We start from the raw sequence: 18,270 nt of genomic DNA, 5'->3' as shown, positions 1-18,270 counted from the left end.
CAATAATACTTATTCCATACTTTTTCTCTTTACTCCAGTTTCCTCACACTGTACATACCCTTACCATCTTGAGCTATCTCTACCCACGGGTCCTCAAAACTTTATTCTCCTCTCTGTTCTCTTAACCATGTCTTTATGACATGTATTCCTTATGTTTTTTTGAATGGAATTCCTTCTTATTCCCCTATCCACTATTTCCATACCATAAGACCTAACGAGCCTGTATATGTTATTATTGCAGTTAAGATTCTAAAATATTTTTTTTTCTGTGAGGGGGGTGGATTGGGTATCACACGCGCAATTATAAGGTTCTCTTGAGCAGTCTTGTGTAGATGGAGGGGTGGGAGGCACAAATGGTTCCACAGGAAAATCCAGAGCTTTAGCTTTACATACAGTGAATATAGTCTACATAATGAGCTGACTGTGTGAAATAACACTTCTAGTGTAATCCAGAATCTATAAAGCCATGACCAATTCTAGGCAACACATTTTGAGGGGACCACTGACAAAGAATGTTGCCAGAGCCAAGTGACTGGTATGATGATAAATGTAAAAACTGTATTACATAAGGGACAAATGGAGAGATAAGAACTCTTTAGTCTGAAGAAGAAAAAGAGAAATAGGCTCTGGTTTTCGAATTCAGGAAGAGCTGGGTTCATCTGAAATTAACTCCACAGGGCAGGACTAAGATCAATTTACACTAAAGCTAAATTATGACTCATATACTTAGTAATTTTCTAACACCTTAAAGTTTGTCCAACTCCATTCAAACAGAAGATATCCTATCCAATTGTTTGAGACTGAAAAAACTGATTTCTATACTAGATGGACAATTAAATGGAATAGATACATTTCTGGGAACTAAATGTACGCTATAAAAACTACTACTTTTCACATATCAGCATCATTAACTTGGATTTTCCCAGATAAAATGTATTGAATAAGGTATTGAATGAGGTCTTTTCTTTTTCTGAATCAAATGCGTACTATGAACTGAATGTTTGTGTCCCCCCCACAAATTCCTATGCTGAAATCCTAACCCCCAATGTGACATTGATTGGTGGTAGGGCCTCTGGGAGACAATTAGGTCATGAGGGACGAACATTCATGAATGGGATTCACGCCCTTACAAAAGAAATCCCAGAGAGCTTCCTGGCTCTCTTTCTACCATGTGAGAATGCAACAAGAAAATGGTAGTCTGCAACCCAGAAGGCTGCCTCCAGCAGAACATGACCATGTTGTCACCCTGACCTTGGACTTCCAGCTTCTATAACTAAGAGAAATAAATTCCTGTTGTTTATAAGCTACCCAATCTATGATACTTGGTTGTAGTAGCCTGAACTAGGACAGTGTGCTTTCTGAAAACTATTATTACCATACTCTTCACCACTAAATTCTCCTGTATAAACAGTATCTTTTCTTATTTTGTGACAAATAATACTCTATGTTGGTACATGCCTTTTAAGAAAGAGAAATGAGCTAAGCATGCTGTAATCCCAGCACTTTGGAAGGCTGAGACAGGAGGATCCCCTGAGGCCAGGAGTTCAAGACCAGCCTGGCAACATAGTGAGACCCTGTCTCTACAAATGTTTTAAAAAAAAAAAAAAATTAGCCTGGCATAGTGCATGCCTATAGTCCCACCTACTCGGGAGGCTGAGGTGGGAGGACTGCCTGTACACAGGCATTAGAGGTTGCAGTAAGCTACATTCATGCCACTACACTCCAGCCTGGGCAACAGAGTTAGACCCTATCTCTAAAAAAAAAAAAAAATTTAAAAAGAAAATGTTTCAACATATTGTTGGGAAAGCTTATTAAAGACTGTATAAATTGGAGACACAGGGCAAAGAATTTCTAGTAAACACTTGAAATCTAAAAGTCCCAATAACTGTAAATTATGTTATATTAAAATGGTACACTTATGTATAAATTAATGGTCCTACTTACGTTTCTGTGTCTGATACCAGTGATTCATTATTGCACACATCATTGAAGGTATGGAGTTGATTCTATGATTAGAGAAAAGAAATTAAATTTTTTTCCAAAATTATTCTCATATATGTTAGGAAATATCAAGAAACATGGCAAACACTGTTTAATATATGTAGGTCATAATTGATAACCAAATTAAAATTATAAAATATAAGATAAATAATCAGAGAGACACATACTTCTCAATTAGTATGACTATTTCCGTTATCATATTAAAATACTAAATAAATTCATCCCACATGTAATAAATATTCATGCTTTATCACTCTAAGCACACTAGAGAAAACAAGGTTGGATAAAGAAAAAACAAAAATCTAATGCAAGGAACCCAGTAATAAGTCACTACAGACAAAATTGCAGGAAAGGTTCCACTGATAAACCCATTTAAGATTTAATTTATCTTGGAAAATGTTAGCAGGTATTTTCTATATTTACTAAGTCCAATACATGAGTAAACTGCAGCTATTTCAGATTTTCAAGGTAACCACGTTACCAAAACAAACAGGAAATTTAACGGGATAAAGCTAGGGGACTGCAGCAAACCAAAGAAAGTATATCCATTCTGAAGGACACAACTAACTACTTGACTCTAGCAAATTGTTGTTATGGGAGAATACAGACTCAAGGAAAACAGGCCTTTCCCCTGCCCCCTCACCAAGAAAAACCAAGAATACAGATATTTGTGTGATTTTGCCCTATTTAAAAACAGTATTTAAAACTGTGCAGAACACAGTAGCTTGTGCCTGTAATCCCAGCACTCTGGGAGGCCAAGGTGGGAGGATCACTTGACATCAGGAATCTGAGACCAGCCTGAGCAACACAGGGAGACTCCGTCTCTTTGAAAACAAAACTGCAAACAACATATTACTCTCGGTGAAATTTGGCCTATGGCCCAATAATCAATGGCTTCTGCCTGGAAAATTAATTAAGTAACTGCTTGTAATCCCCTGTAATTCTTTTTCTCTCTCAAAACTTTGCTTTCTAAATGTAAAATACTGAATAGTTAAAAAAAAAAACAAAAAAAAACACCAGAATGGTGAAGGAGCTGGATCCTAAAATCAAACAGAGCTACGGTATAAATCCTTATAAATCTAAGCCTTACACTCCTCGTATCTAAAATAAGGAAAATACAGAAATTGTTTGTGAAGACCATACCAAAAAACCCATGTGAAATCCTTAGCACAATGCCTAGCATAAAGTGCTCCATGTAGTGGGTATTACATTATTGATAGACCAGAAAGCAAATAAAAGACCAAAGATAAAGCAAATATAGCTTACTGTTATCTGACTCAATCCAGCCAACCTCATAGTCAAAGTAGGTGACATAAAGTACTTAAATGCAAGATCTAGGCTTTCTTTATCAAAGCATAATGTTGTATCCAATGGTTCTTTCACTGTGCTCCACATTAAGTCAGCCATGTTACGAGCTGCACTCTGTCGTAACTCCTGATCAGAAAGTTTGCATAAATACCTGAAAAGATTCAGAAATAAAAAATATACACAAAAACTCTTTAAAACATATCTAAAGACCACTCAATAATTAAATAATATTCCTTTGCTCCATGCCTCCATAATGTTTAGTACAGTAGAACCTGGCATCCTTAGTTTTAACATTCCCAAATTAAGTTATTTCTAAGTGACGTTTAAAGGCTTGTGATGTTCGGCAGCATGCCCTTCTGCTGAGAGTCCAACTTAAATCAGCAACTGCAAAGAGTCAAGTCATCTAACATAGGATTCTGCATCTCCAGTAAAGATTTATTATTCTCCATTATCTGTCATGTATACAGTTCCTGTTTTACTAAATTTCAGTTAACTTTATATACAGCGCACATCATAGCCAAAATTCATTAACATGTGTACAACGCTTCCAAAAACCATAAACCTCTGCTTTTGCTCTTAGGTCCTGCCTAATCTCTTTCTCGTGTTCCTTCTCTGCTATGCAACCTTTCAACATAAGCGCTCCTCAGGGCTTGTAATAGATTGCAAAATGACCACAAATCCCTCCCATCACTTTATGTGGAAGTCTCTACAATGTGACTTTGCTGCTCCTCCCATAAAGAAGTGTCACCTGTCTCTACCCTCTTAAATCTGGGCTTTGCCATGTAACTTGCGTTGGCCAATGGGACATATTAATAGATATGATGTAAGCAGAAGCCCGAAAAGCCTATGAGCTTACCATCTCTTGCTGGGAACTCTTTTATCACCTAAAACAAGGGACCGAGGTTAGCCTGCCAGATGAAAAAAAAAATCTGATGCCCCACCTGACAGCAAGCCAACTGCAATACATACATGAGACCCCCCCCCCATTCCCTAAGACCAATCAGCATGCTCATCACAGAATGTGTGAATGAGGCTATCCTAGACCATCCAGTTTCAGCCAAGTGAGCCCAGATCAGTAGAAGTGCTAGCTATCCAGAGAACGGTGCGAAATAATAAATGGCTATTGTTTTAAGCCACTAAGTTTTGAGGGTTGTTTTTCTACACAGCAAAAGCAACCAATAGAGGGCTCCATCCCAGACTCACCTCTATTTTCTTTCCACATTCTCTCCCCAGGCAATCTTACCCACTCCCATAGTTTTTAAGTACAGTCTTCATACTGACAACTATTAATGAAACTGTTCTGAAGTATAGGTCCATACTCCCAATTTGCCAGTGCTACTAAAATGTCCACAGGCAACTCCCAAGTTTTGTCTTTAAGTTCTCCCAGTCTATTACATCTCAGTTATGATACCCATAGTACAATAGAGAAGTTGGGGTGAGGGGGGTAGGAGGGAGCTGAGTGTCATCCTCAATGCCACCCTTTTCCTTTATGCCCCATAATCACCAGTCTTGTTGACTTTATTTTCACTTATATTCATCCAATTTTCAAAATTACCATTAACAATACCAGTACAAGTAACCATCATTTTCTTTCGAGGACTACTGCAGTAACCCTTTAATTAGTCTCCTCCTAGCTTCTATGCCAGCTCTTCTTTAATACTTTGACTGTCACATGAGAAAAAAAAATTTTCTTCCTGGCCGGGCGCGGTGGCTCACGCCTGTAATCCTAGCACTCTGGGAGGCCGAGGCGGGTGGATCGCTCAAGGTCAGGAGTTCGAGACCAGCCTGAGCAAGAGCGAGACCCCGTCTCTACTAAAAATAGAAAAAAATTATATGGACAACTAAAAGTATATATATAGAAAAATTAGCCGGGCATAGTGGCGCATGCCTGTAGTCCCAGCTACTCGGGAGGCTGAGACAGGAGGATCGCTTGAGCCCAGGAGTTTGAGGTTGCTGTGAGCTAGGCTGACGCCACGGCACTCACTCTAGCCTGGGCAACAAAGTGAGACTCTGTCTCAAAAAAAAAAAAAAAAAAAAAAAAAAAAAAAATTTTCTTCCTTAGGGCCACAGTGCTTTATTAGGAAAATAGGATAAAAACTTCAAAAACGAAACGATCCTTCTAATTTAATGAAAAAAAAAAATTTGTTTTTGTTTTTTGTGTATGAGTTATATGCAACTTGAAAAATAGTTCTTGTGGCTCCCAAGGTGAAGGGACGAGTTACATATGCTTCAGGAGGTCCCAGGCTCAAAATTAGCATGAATTAAATACAACTCACATGGCAGTTAATGTGTTAATCTATGATCCACATAAGACCAAAGTGATCTTTTGGAAAACACCATGACTCACCTGCTAAAAACTCTTCAATAGATTCCCATTGCTAAAATTAAATCCAAACTCCTTACAGTGCCCTGCAAGGTCCTGAATAATCTCACCCTGCTTATTCCTCCAACCTCATATCATAATTATACTCCCTTACATATTATACTTAACACCAGCCTTTCCCTAGTTTCTTCTGTCATATCTTTCCAACTTCAAAGCCTATACCCATATGCCTCTTCTACCTGAAATACATCCTTGTGAGCATCACCTGAATAGCTGATTCATGTCCTTCAGGTATCACTTTTCAGGAAGGCCTCATATTCCCTCTGTATCACACTAACTTACCTGTATACCATTCATCACTATCTGATTCTCTGCCTGATACATTTTTCCACATCTCAAGCAGTACCAGGAATATTGAGCAGACATTCAAATTTTTACAAATAAATAAATGAGAAAAGTATAAAGAATTCATAAATTTTACCAAGAAATACAATCTGGAGAATTCTGATAGTTTATACTCTTAAGTCTAATCAATACAACCCTTTCTCCATCTTCTTCTTAAGTTTCCTCTCAAAGAAACACTAACGTTGAGATATACAAAACTCAAATGTCACCTCCTCTTCAATGAGACCTTCCCCATTCCCATATTTAAATTTGTAACCAACTCTCTAGAACTCTCAATTGACCTTTGCTGCTATTTATCCTGTAATACTTACCACTTTCTGATGTACTATATCATTTATTTATCTTTTAAATAGACTACACAAAGAAGCAGAGATGTTTAAAATCTATTTTCTTCTCTGCTATATCCTCAGTGCCTAGAACATAATACATACTTAGTATATATTTGCTGACAGTAAACACAGAATTATCATTAATATATTTAATTCTTTTAATATATTCATGTAAAAAAAAGTTCAACATAAATTCCTAAACATAAATCCATATATTTGCATAAGAAATACTACACAAACAATCACAATTTTCTCTAGAGGATGTGACTATGAGAGACTTTCAAACAATAAAATTCTGTGTTATAAACTGTTTAAATGTATTACACTGAGGAAGAGAATTCATAAACTTACCTGATAACATAGGTCCTAAAAGGTATAACGTGCTGCATGACAGCAGGGATATGTAGCCATATTCTAATCTATAAAGAAACACAAGATGACATTAATGTACAACAAACATGTTATACATTAATAATTAAATAATTAAAAAGAAGAGCATTTAGTATTTTGCTGCCTCTAAAACTACATACATTATATTATCAATTTTGAAAATGACAAACTACAAAAAAGGATTATACATAGGTAAATAATTTAACTTATATACACTATGTATATATAAAAATAAAATCAATCTGAAGAATTAATATTAGCTTCTTGCTGAAAAGGGAAAACCATCTATCAAAGTAGTATCTTCTTACCATGTGCTTCTCTATACCTCTTCTTATGGTAGCATATCCAATACAACGCACTAAATTAGTTTTTTAAGAAACTATCTTAGTTTTTAGTAAATTATCTCATCTATTCTTCAAAAAAATATCAAATTACCTATGATTTCTAGTCACTTCAATATCCATCTGAGGCAAACATATTTTATGGTCACACAGATTATAATATTTACTGAAATAAGTTCTTACTGTTTAAGTAGCCCTCATCTGAGTTAAAATAAGTTATAATCTGTTTCCTTTCTTTTTCTACATAATATTCCAACACATTTCTAAATCTAATGTGATTATAATAGTTTTATTCTTATAAATAGTCTAAATTTAATAAAAATAAAAATGCTAATCAAACCATCAAAAGACAAACTCTGATGTGAAAGCCTTGACATAGGCAAGGGATACAAATTAAAGACAAATTTGGGAATAAAGAATGTATGGCTCCACTCTAATAAAATATACCTATAAAAATTCTGTAGCATAGTATTCCACTGCATATATTTAAAACATTCTATAGCAAATAATACACTAATGATGAAATGTTAAAACTTTTCCTTCTGACACTGGGAATAAGACAAGAAACCTTCAATGCCACTTAAACTGAAGGTCAATAAGACAGTTCAATAATAACAGAGTACAGTAAAGTAAGAAACTAAATAAAAGGCAAAGAATTAGAAAGAAAGAATTAAAATTAGTATTACTCTAGGATATAATTATGTAAATAGAAAATCCAAACTAATTTTCAGATAAACTTTTTATAATTAAAGGGTTTAGCAAGATAGATATTAGCTTAGAAAGTTAATATAAATATACACAAATACATACATATACATAAACACTCTATATTTTTTTTCTTACAAACCAGGAACAAAGAGTAAAGTTTTAAAAGATTCTCTTTACGACAGCAACAAAAAAATACCATGTGACTAGGAGTAATCTAACAAAGATATATAACATCTCTACATAAAAACATAGAAAATGACAGAGTAAAAGGTACGTAAATAAGGAGATAATTACTGTATTTAGGGAAGACTCAATACTGTAAAGATGACATCTTCTCGAAACTGATATATAGATTCAATGCAGTCCAAAGAGGTTTACATGTGGAACCTACAAAGTTGATTCCAAGTGCAAAGGTCCAAGAAAAGTCAAAACCTTCCTCAAGAAAAAACGGCAAGGAGGCAATATTTGCTTTACCAGATAGCAAGACTTCTTATAAAGCTCCAGAAGTTAAAATGGTGTGCCAACAGCACAAGATTAAGCAAACAACTTAATCAACGGACTATGCCCAGAGAGCCCAAATTCATGCACATAAAGACATCTGATTGCTGAGCATGGTGATGTGTGCCTACAGTCCCAACTACTCAGGAGGCTGTGGCGGTAAGATCGCCTGAGCGTAAGAATTCAAATCTAGCCTGGGCAACATAGCAAGATCTCATCACTTAAAAAAAACAATCAAACAAAAAAAGGGACATCTGATTTATGATAAAAGTAATACTACAGAAAAAAAAAGAAAGGACAGTCTTTGTGATAGCATTAGGAACAGGGGAGATCTTACGAAAAAGAAAATGAATCTTGATCCCTCCCCCACCCAATACTTAAAAACTAACTGCAGTTGAACTATAGATCAAAATGTATTAAGGTAAAACAAAAGACACTGACAAATTACACATTAAGGTTGATAAGTATTTCTTTGTTTTGTTTTTTTTTTTAAGACAGCGTCTCACTCTGTTGCCCAGGCTAGAGTGCCGTGGTGTCAGCCTAGCTCACAGCAACCTCAAACTCCTGGGCTCAAGGGATCCTCTTGCCTCAGCCTCCCAAGTAGCTGGGACTACAGGCATGAGCCATCATGCCTGGCTAATTTTTTCTAAACATATTTTAGTTGTCCAGCTAATTTCTTTCTATATTTTTTTTAGTAGAGACATAGTCTCACTCTTGCTCAGGCTGGTCTCGGAACTCCTGAGCTCAAACGATCTGCCCATCTTGGGCTCCCAGAGTACTAGGATTACAGGTGTGTGCCACCACGCCCCAGCCGACAATCCAATTTTTAAAATGAGCAAAAGACCTAAACAGACTCTTTGTAAAAAAATATCCCAACAGCTAATACGCCTATGAAATGGTGCTCAATCTCATTAGTTATTAAAAGTACATAATGAAACTACAATGAGATAATACTATACATCCATCAGAAATCTCTAAGGGTAAGGAGTATCAGGTACTGGCAAGGCCGTGGAAAAATGGGGGCTCTCACAGACTTGGTAGGGGTGTAAATTAATATAACCACTTATGAAAACCTTAGCTTTAACACTTAAGATCAAATATATTCACATAAATAACCTCATGGACCAAGAACCCACATCTAGATACATAGCCAAATGAAACGCACATACACATGTGCCAAAAGAAATGTAAAAGAATGCTGACACCCACATTAATTGTAATAGTCCAAATGTCCATCACAAATAATATGAATAAATAAACATCGGTATATTATTTTTGTTTTGTTTTTTTTTGAGAAAGGGTCTTACCCTGTCACCTGGGCTAGAGTGTAGTGGCATCATCACAGCTCACTGCAACCTCACTCCTGGGCTCAAGCAATCCTCCTGCCTCAGCCTTCCGAGTATCTGAGACTACAGGTGTGTGCCACCACGCCCAGCTGATTTTTTTATTTTTTGTAGAGATGGGGTCTTGCTCTTGCTCAGGCTGGTCTCGAACTCCTGGCCTCAAGTGATCCTCCTATCTCGGCCTCCCAAAGTGCTAGGATTACAGGCGTGAGTCACTGTGCCCAGCCGGTATATTTAGTTTAAAAGATTAAACATCAATGAAAATGAACAGAGTAGAACTACATGCAACATAAATCTCAATGTTTAAAAAAAACAGTCAAGCATGAAATAATGCATAGTATGTGGCTCTTTTTGCACAGTTAACAAAACAGACAAAACTAAACTATGATGTTTAGGTATATAAGCTTAGGTGATAAAAAAAAAAAGGCAGGAAAGTGATCACCATTAAATAATGAATTGTGTTTACCTTTAAGAGAAAAGAGATGGAATAGTTAATGACTGGGAGGGATCACAAAGGAGGCTTCTGGGGAGCTGACAATGTTTTGTTTCTTGGTTTGAGTAGTGGTTAAACAGGTATTTGCTTAGATAAATCACTGAGCCACATTATCGTGTACTTCTCTGTATGAATGTTATTTTTCAAATTTTAAAAAATGGTTAAGAGATCCCATTATATACAAGATATATTAGAGGAGATAAAAATGAAAATAGGTGTAGTGGTATTCTTTATTTTGAGATAAAGACACAAGTAAAAATTTAAATAAAAAATGACAAGTGGCCGGGCGTGGTGGCTCATGCCTGTAATCCTAGCACTCTGGGAGGCCGAGGTGGGCGGATCGTTTGAGCTCAGGAGTTCGGAGACCAGCCTGAGCAAGAGCGAGACCCCATCTCTACTAAAAATAGAAAGAAATTATATGGACAGCTAAAAATATATATAGAAAAAATTAGCCGGGCATGGTGGTGTATGCCTGTAGTCCCAGCTACTCGGGAGGCTGAGACAGGAGGATCGCTTGAGCTCAGGAGTTTGAGGTTGCTGTGAGCTAGGCTGACGCCATGGCACTCACTCTAGCCTGGGCAACAAAGTGAGACTCTCTCAAAAAAAAAAAAAAAAAAAATGACAAGTGAAAAATGTCAACACTAGAAGGAACAAATTTTAATATAGTTACCATTTACTAAGTTGTTAATATTCCCATTCCAATAAATGCAAAAAGGTTTACAAAAGTAATGAAATCAAAATTACGTAGTATATAACAGAATTAAAAGTCAAATACAGGATTTTATCTTTACAAAATTGACATTCCGTAACATGACTATAGATGCAAACATTATAAGAACCAAATTCTATATGCTGTTAATCCTACAGTGTGTGTCCTTTATCATTCCTTACTCTTAAGTTTTGACCTTCTCGGGTTTGCTTTTTCCCCTTCTTGCTGCTAATGGAATTTTAGCAGCCCTCCTAACTATAGGTTAAAAATCTTGGGAACAGGCGGAAAAAAGTTCCCTGCTACTCTATACGTGAAGAAAAACAGTATTCTGCATGAGAGCTAGTTCTGATAAAGTGGCAAAATGAAAACCTCATAGAACTGTCAACCTACTCTCCTATCTAGTGTGGAAATAACCAAAAATATATAATTCTAGCCTAATATCTGATATTAAACAGTCCTTGTTAGTATATTTGTAAAAACAGTCTTAGGACATTGAGAGTTGAGAAATTGTTCTCTGATGTGTCACTATAACCCCTACAAGCTTACATCTCTGACTACATCTCTTCCCTAATAATTTGTCATATTTGTTTTCTAAAGCATGTATTTGTGAGGTTTCTTTACTAAGCTTTATTTACACTTTTTTTCTTCTCTGTGCATGTTAAATAAATCCCTTGTCTCCACTGGATTGTTTATAAATTAATAAAAGGTGTTACATGAGGTAACAAACTTAGCAAAAAGTTGAGGTCTAAGGAAGGACACTATAAGCTAAAGCCAAACAACAAAAGGAAAATTAACTTCCATCTGGGTCTCAGTGGGGAAACCTGCATGACTGTGTTCTATTTCTCTAACCTATGTTAAATGCTGGTAAGCAGCATTCAGTGAAAACCTAAGGACCAACACAAAATAAGAAAACTATTAATATGTAATGATTTTTGTTGTTTTCTTGTGGTTGCAACCATTGTTAAGAATGAATCCATAAAATAAGTGAAATAATATTTGTGCAAAAGTGAAAACTCTGCTAAAAATCAGGTTACTTTAAGAATTGATGAAGCCAGGTTTCTGAGATTAAAATTAGTGTAAGGGCTGGGCGCAGTGGCTCACGCCTGTAACCCTAGCACTCTGGGAGGCCAAGGCGGGTGGATCGCTTGAGGTCAGGAGTTCGAGACCAGCCTGAGCAAGAGCAAGACCCCCGTCTCTACTAAAATAGAAAGAAATTATCTGGCCAACTAAAATATATATATAGAAAAAATTAGCCGGGCATGGTGACGCAAGCCTGTAGTCCTAGCTACTCGGGAGGCTGAGGCAGTAGGATCACTGAAGCCCAGGAGTTTGAGGTTGCTGTGAGCTAGGCTGATGCCATGGCACTCACTCTAGCCCAGGCAACAGAGTGAGACTCTGTCTCTAAAAAAAAAAAAAAAAAAAAATATATATATATATATATATATATATATATGTATTAGTGTAGGGCTTGAGGTCATTACCAGATTTGAACCATAATATGATGAAGTTAAGAGTCTGCTTTTTTTGTCGATAATTTAAACTCAGGGCAGAGTGAGTTTTCCTGATGCAAGCTCAGGATTATAGGTTCAGGTTCTGAGAGATAACACTCACCATCTGATGAAGTTACCTTTCCTCAATAAGAGTGAGGAAATCATCTTAGAAAACAAACAGAATGGTCTGGATCCCAGGAAATGCTATAAACATTTTGAATGTGCAATTTGTAATTAGTAATTAATAAATTATGGAACAAAGAGGTACTCAGTAAGGTCAGTCCTTATCTTATCTATATTACCCTAAAAGTAGTTTATAAGTCACGCTGTTTTTTCTTTTTAAGGAAAGGGCTGCACTTAAATCTAATCATCTTGGGGGTTTGTTAAATGTAGGCATTTTTAAAACTTCCTATGAAATTCAGACATCCCCAAATAGGGACTTCAGCCTTGTTGAAGCCAAAACAGCATGGCTAAACAATCTATCTATTCATCAAGAAAAGAAACAGACATACAAAAATGATCAGGGTTTATATAATAACTCACTAGACAGGAAACTACTGTGCTCTAGATCAACTTATATGCGCCCCAAAAATTCTGAAATTTAAAGGCCTTGAAGTTTCTTAAATGCAAAGAGATGTCTACTGTGTTGAGACAGGGTCTCACTCTGTCACCCGGGCTAGAGTGCAGTGGCATTATCATAGCTCACTGCAACCTCAAACTCCTGGGCTCAAGAAAGCGTCCTGTCTCAGCCTCCCGAGTTGCTGGGACTACAGGCACACAGCACCATGCCCAGCTAAGACATGTCTATTGTAATTGTTTAAAGAGACCACTAAATGTTTATATAACCTTTAGGTGGAGTAGTCAAAACTCCTAATGCTTTAAATGTCACTAACCCTTTTAGAAAAACTCCAGATTGTGGGAAAAAATAATAATAAAGCACAGGTTCTGCAATAACCTTGAATACAAAAAGAACTATAATTTAAGCACTTAATTTGTACCAAAATATTAACTATACAAAAGAAATTAGATTGCAGAGGGCCAAATCTAAAATATTTTTAATGAGGAAAAATGACAATTAAAGAGATACTCAATTGAGTTATTAAAACCTTTGGCTAAAAAGTATACCTTATACTCTCAGGAAAAAAACACAAATACAGATTACAGTACTCAAAACAATTACATTATTAATTTAAGCAATATGGCTAATTTTAAATCTCACTTTGCTTTAATGGCCTCAGCTGAGTTGCAGGATAAAGCTATGCAAATGATAACAGCCCACCAATTAGGACTCATTAAAAGCCTGAAGAGAAAGATGAAACATAATCTAAACCTAAACCTTTTTTCTTTAGAAAAGGATAACTTTCAAAGATAAAGTATTAAAGTCTTTAACAAGCCTTCCATAATACTTTTAATTAAGAACTGGTAAAAATAAATTCAAGAAAGTCAGTTTAATCCAGGTTTAATTAATATTCTTGATTAAGGAAACCCTTTGATAAATTATTTTAAGAGTTTTAGAATTCAAAGTTACACGCCTTCTCCAAACTACCACAATGTAAAATTAAAATGTTAACATAGCATTTCAATTCATTCAAAATTTAGATTTTATATTTTCTTCTAGAAGCCAAACTGAATAAAACTTCCTATCAAACCAGTTTTTCGTCAGAATAAAAGAATCAGTTAAGTATTTAATAGCTAATATGAGTAACTACAGCTACCAGTAACTACATAATTACCAAGTGCTCTATTACAAATTTGAAAATCTATCCTCTCATTTTAAGCCTCACAACAATCCTCTAACGCTGCCCCGCTGTGTCCCCAATCCCCCGGGCCACACAGCTCCACTCCCCGCCCATCCCCCCCATCCCCCCCATCCCCATCCCCCTGCCCCCCCCCCCATCCCCATCCCCATCCCCATCCCCATTGGTACAATGGGAAAACTGTCTTCCATGAAACTTAGGAAGCACGGGTGGGAGAAGCCACATAGTAGCAGGTGACCAAGTGAAGATTCATCTGTATTTACAGCTGCTCCCCATTGCTCACAACAACACTTGAGTTCCATGAAAAAATTGTCTTCCATGAAACCAGTCCCTGGTGCCAAAAAGGTTGGGGACTGGCTGCTCTAAAGTAGATACCATCATCATACTCAATTTACAGATTAAAAAGAATTAAGCTTAGATTCAAGATCCAAACACAATCGTGAATCCAAAGTCTACATTATTAACCTACATTCTGTACTACTACTGTACATAGTATTTTCAACCTATCAAAAACCATGAAATTTAGAAACTAAAAATGACCTTTAATTCTAGCCCAGACAACAAAGTGAGACTCTGTCTTAAAAAAAAAAAAAAAAAATGACCTTTACAGAAAGAATTTATTTCAAATATGGAAACATGCAGGTCCATATATTCAATAAATCAGAGTAATGCCAGTGCTCTTTCTAGTGTATTCTCCTTTATTGCAAAGAGGGTATCATTGAAAACAATGCAACAAAATAGCTGTTTAGGTCCTTTTTCACCCAATATTTTTATTTTATATATATTTATTTAAATATTTCATATTAGTTATTTAAGGTAATTCAGTTAGAAAAGAATTCAGGCTTTGGTAAAGTTACATTTAACTTTTGCTATGCCAATTCTTTAAAATGATCACCAGAATAAAGGCTGAATTTTAAAATTCAGATAGTAAAGATTACTTATCTTCGCTTCCCTATTTACTGTGCTTCACAGTAACTGACATTAACAAAATATGAAAGAATTAACTTCTTTACAAAGGCAAAAAGAAATCTCCATTTGTAATATAGAATGAAGTCAGGCACACTGTAGCAGTAACTAGGCAACCATCACTTAAGTAACCAAAAACCCTAATAAGACAAAAATTTCCCAAGAAAAACTCCTAGGCAAGGAAAGGTACAAACCAACAGAAGAGTTTTGTTTATAGATACTTACATGTTAGAAGCAAGAGCTAAAGTCTATAATTACCTATTTTAACTTTAAAAATTCACAAATTTGTTCAAATTCTAATTTTAATATAAATTGCTTTAAAAAGGTTTCCGTACCCAATTTTTTCAAAACATAATCCAGGAAAAAAAAAAAAATTCTGTACATGCAAATCATTCAAAATCTGCCTTTTCTGGAATAAAATTCCTATCATTGAAATGCTAGACACTGCTCCCAAGACGAAGATCAATTCTAAACAATACTTACATTAGACACAACGGTAATAAACGCATGTGCTATAAGAAATGGCAAAGTTTCAGGAGTTCCATATTCAAAGCAATCCTTCATGAGAGAAAGGCCATTTTTCCCACAAAACAAACATACATAACGAAGCAAATGCAATGGTACTTCTACATCCTGCAAAAATAAAGAAAATATGTCATTATTTTAAAATTTACCACCAGGAATAATTTTCATTTTATTAGGAATACTGGAAAGATACTGATCAGATATAAAAATAAACTCAAAAGATATACATGAACAAAAATACAAAACATATCTTCCACAAAGGCTTTGTAACAGAAAGAAAAAAGCACCTAAAATTTCCATGAACTTTAGAATGAAAAAAGATAAAACACTTACATTCATATCACAGAATGCCCCTAATATGTTACTTTCTTGAGTTGATATATCCTAATTAAAAAAAAAGTGAATAAAATTAGGTCATAACTACTGAATGATCTAAAAAACATAACAATTTTCTAAAAGACTGATTTTGTAAGTCAATAAACAGATCATTTTACAGTTGCTTCTCATAAACAGTGACAGTCCTAACTGAAGCTAGTAAGATTCAGCTCTAAGGTATATTTTAGCTCCTCCTCAAAGAAATCTTCCTGTAGTATGTACTATATATTATTTTGCCTTCTTAAGGAAAAACTAATCTTGCCTTAAAAATCAAGATAATTCTTACAAGGATACATTATAACATATTGAAATGATTTGGAAACTATGCTCCGGAATTCCCTAGAGGTATACTCAAGAGTTCCACAATGTGCTTTCCATACACAAGATTTAAACTCCCTAAAAGCACACTCATCTTATTTTTGGTGAGGGTATAAATTGGTATAATCTTTCTGAAAGGCAATCTGGCAATATCTATCAATACTTAAAACGCACATTTCCTTTGAACCAGCAATTCATCTTCTAGGTATTTATCCTAAGAAACTAATCAGAGAAATGCTGGAAAATATATGCATAATGATGCTCACCGACATTATTTATAATACCTCAAAATTACAAACAGCTGATATCCATCAATCAGATATAGCTATTAATGAAAAAAGGGGAAATAAACAGTCTTTCCCAACTCTTAACAACAATATGGTGAAATGGGCATAAGGGATCTTTTTGGAATGATGGAAATTGGTGGTGGTAATGGTTTAAAAATTGGAATGTGGTAATGGTTATACAATTCTGTAAATTTATTAAGAATAAATTGTATACTTTAATCAAGTGATTTTTATGGTATATAGGTCACACTTTCAAAAAGCTATTAAAAAAAGGGTAGAATCATATGTACAAGCAAAGAAAGATAATACTTTGTATTACATTTTTTAAAGAACAGCATTTAGGAGCATGATGTGATGTTCATAATTTACATGTTTGGAAATATCTGAACTAATTTGTTAACAATGGTTTTGGTGAGAGAACGGAGAAAAAGAAGAGGTCCAAGGCTTTCTAAAGTCTGCATTTTGTATGTTCTGTATTAATTACTCATACTGAAAATATTGCTTTTGTAATCAGAAAACTAGATACTTTCATCTGAAAAAAGCTACCAAAGAAACTCATCCGTTCATTGCCATTATCTGTTTTAGATATTTAAGCTCCACTGCTAAAATGAAGTTTGATAATGACTGACTGAAAGCAATCACATAAAACTCTCAGAAGATTTCAAAATAAACAAAAAATGTCCTTAGAAAAGTCAAAACACTCTCTAAGTAAGTGCACTAAACCTTCTAAATCTGCTCCTGGGCTTCCACTACCAGCGCCACAGTTCAGTCTTTAAATTATTTATTCTCAACATACTTTTTCACTGTCTTTAAAAAGTCCAGAATTTAATAACTATGATATTGTTAAAAACAGAATCATGGACCATTCAAATGCAGATGATATCAGCATTTTTTTTAAAAAAAAAAAAGAGAGAATAATGGACCAGGTGAACCATGCTACAATATTAAAGTCAAAATTCCTAGTGGCTAACATGGACACAACTAAATCTCCTTTGACTAAGTACATGGGCTTGAGGTTATTATGAGATTTGAACCATAATCTGATGAAGAGTCTGCTTTCTTTGTTGATAATTCAAACCCAGGGCATAGTGAGTTTTTCTGTGATGCAAACTCAGGACTGACTGTAGGTGCAACATGTTACTCACAGACTTGGTTACACATATTTTGGTGACTCAGAGGAACTGTTTTATCAGTTCATGTTTCTACTCTGAATACATGAAGACAGTATCCTAAAGTGTTGTTAGTGTTGTTATAATCTCATTTTAAGTAGTATATGAAGAAATGACACAGATCTGCAGGTAAAAACACTAGGAAGTCTCACTAAAGTTGAATCAACATTTTTCTTTCAAAAATTCTAATTTTAGGTAATCCCTGAACAGGCCTTAAGAAATATATCAGCGATTTCAAAGGTTTTGTTTTATCCTCAAAACCTCACATTTACTAAATAAGATAATGTCATCCTATTTTTAGAAGCAAACAGAAATTTGCCTATTATTTTAAAACAGAAAACAAAGAGAAATAAATGAGTAACCACAGATTAAAGCAACTCTATATACAGTTAAGCAAATGCTGCTTCATGATCAAAACATGAAGAACTAAAGGTCAGTGGATTGGGAATAAAATTTCTGCTTAAAAAGAAGTCGGTGATGTCGGAATTAGTGATGATTATACAGCTTTGCAAATACTATAAAAATCATGAAATTG

At 35.1% G+C, this 18,270-nt stretch overlaps 1 protein-coding gene across 1 annotated transcript in view; it reads right to left on the bottom strand.

The window, feature by feature from the left end:
• Positions 1 to 18,270, bottom strand: part of USP34 (ubiquitin specific peptidase 34) — a 216,415-nt gene that overhangs the window by 156,229 nt on the left and 41,916 nt on the right. Inside the window, exons 4-8 of the mRNA XM_069494805.1 lie at positions 15,920 to 15,970; positions 15,545 to 15,694; positions 6,718 to 6,785; positions 3,268 to 3,460; positions 1,945 to 2,006 (exon numbers count right to left, since the gene is read on the bottom strand). Coding sequence (XP_069350906.1) covers positions 1,945 to 2,006; positions 3,268 to 3,460; positions 6,718 to 6,785; positions 15,545 to 15,694; positions 15,920 to 15,970 — 524 coding nt within the window. The remainder of the gene's footprint in view (positions 1 to 1,944; positions 2,007 to 3,267; positions 3,461 to 6,717; positions 6,786 to 15,544; positions 15,695 to 15,919; positions 15,971 to 18,270) is intronic.

This window comes from Eulemur rufifrons, chromosome 19, assembly GCF_041146395.1.
Source record: "Eulemur rufifrons isolate Redbay chromosome 19, OSU_ERuf_1, whole genome shotgun sequence".
NCBI classification, from domain to species: Eukaryota; Metazoa; Chordata; class Mammalia; order Primates; family Lemuridae; genus Eulemur; species Eulemur rufifrons.
Note: the sequence above shows the minus strand (reverse complement) of the source record. Positions and strands in the feature narration are given on the sequence as shown.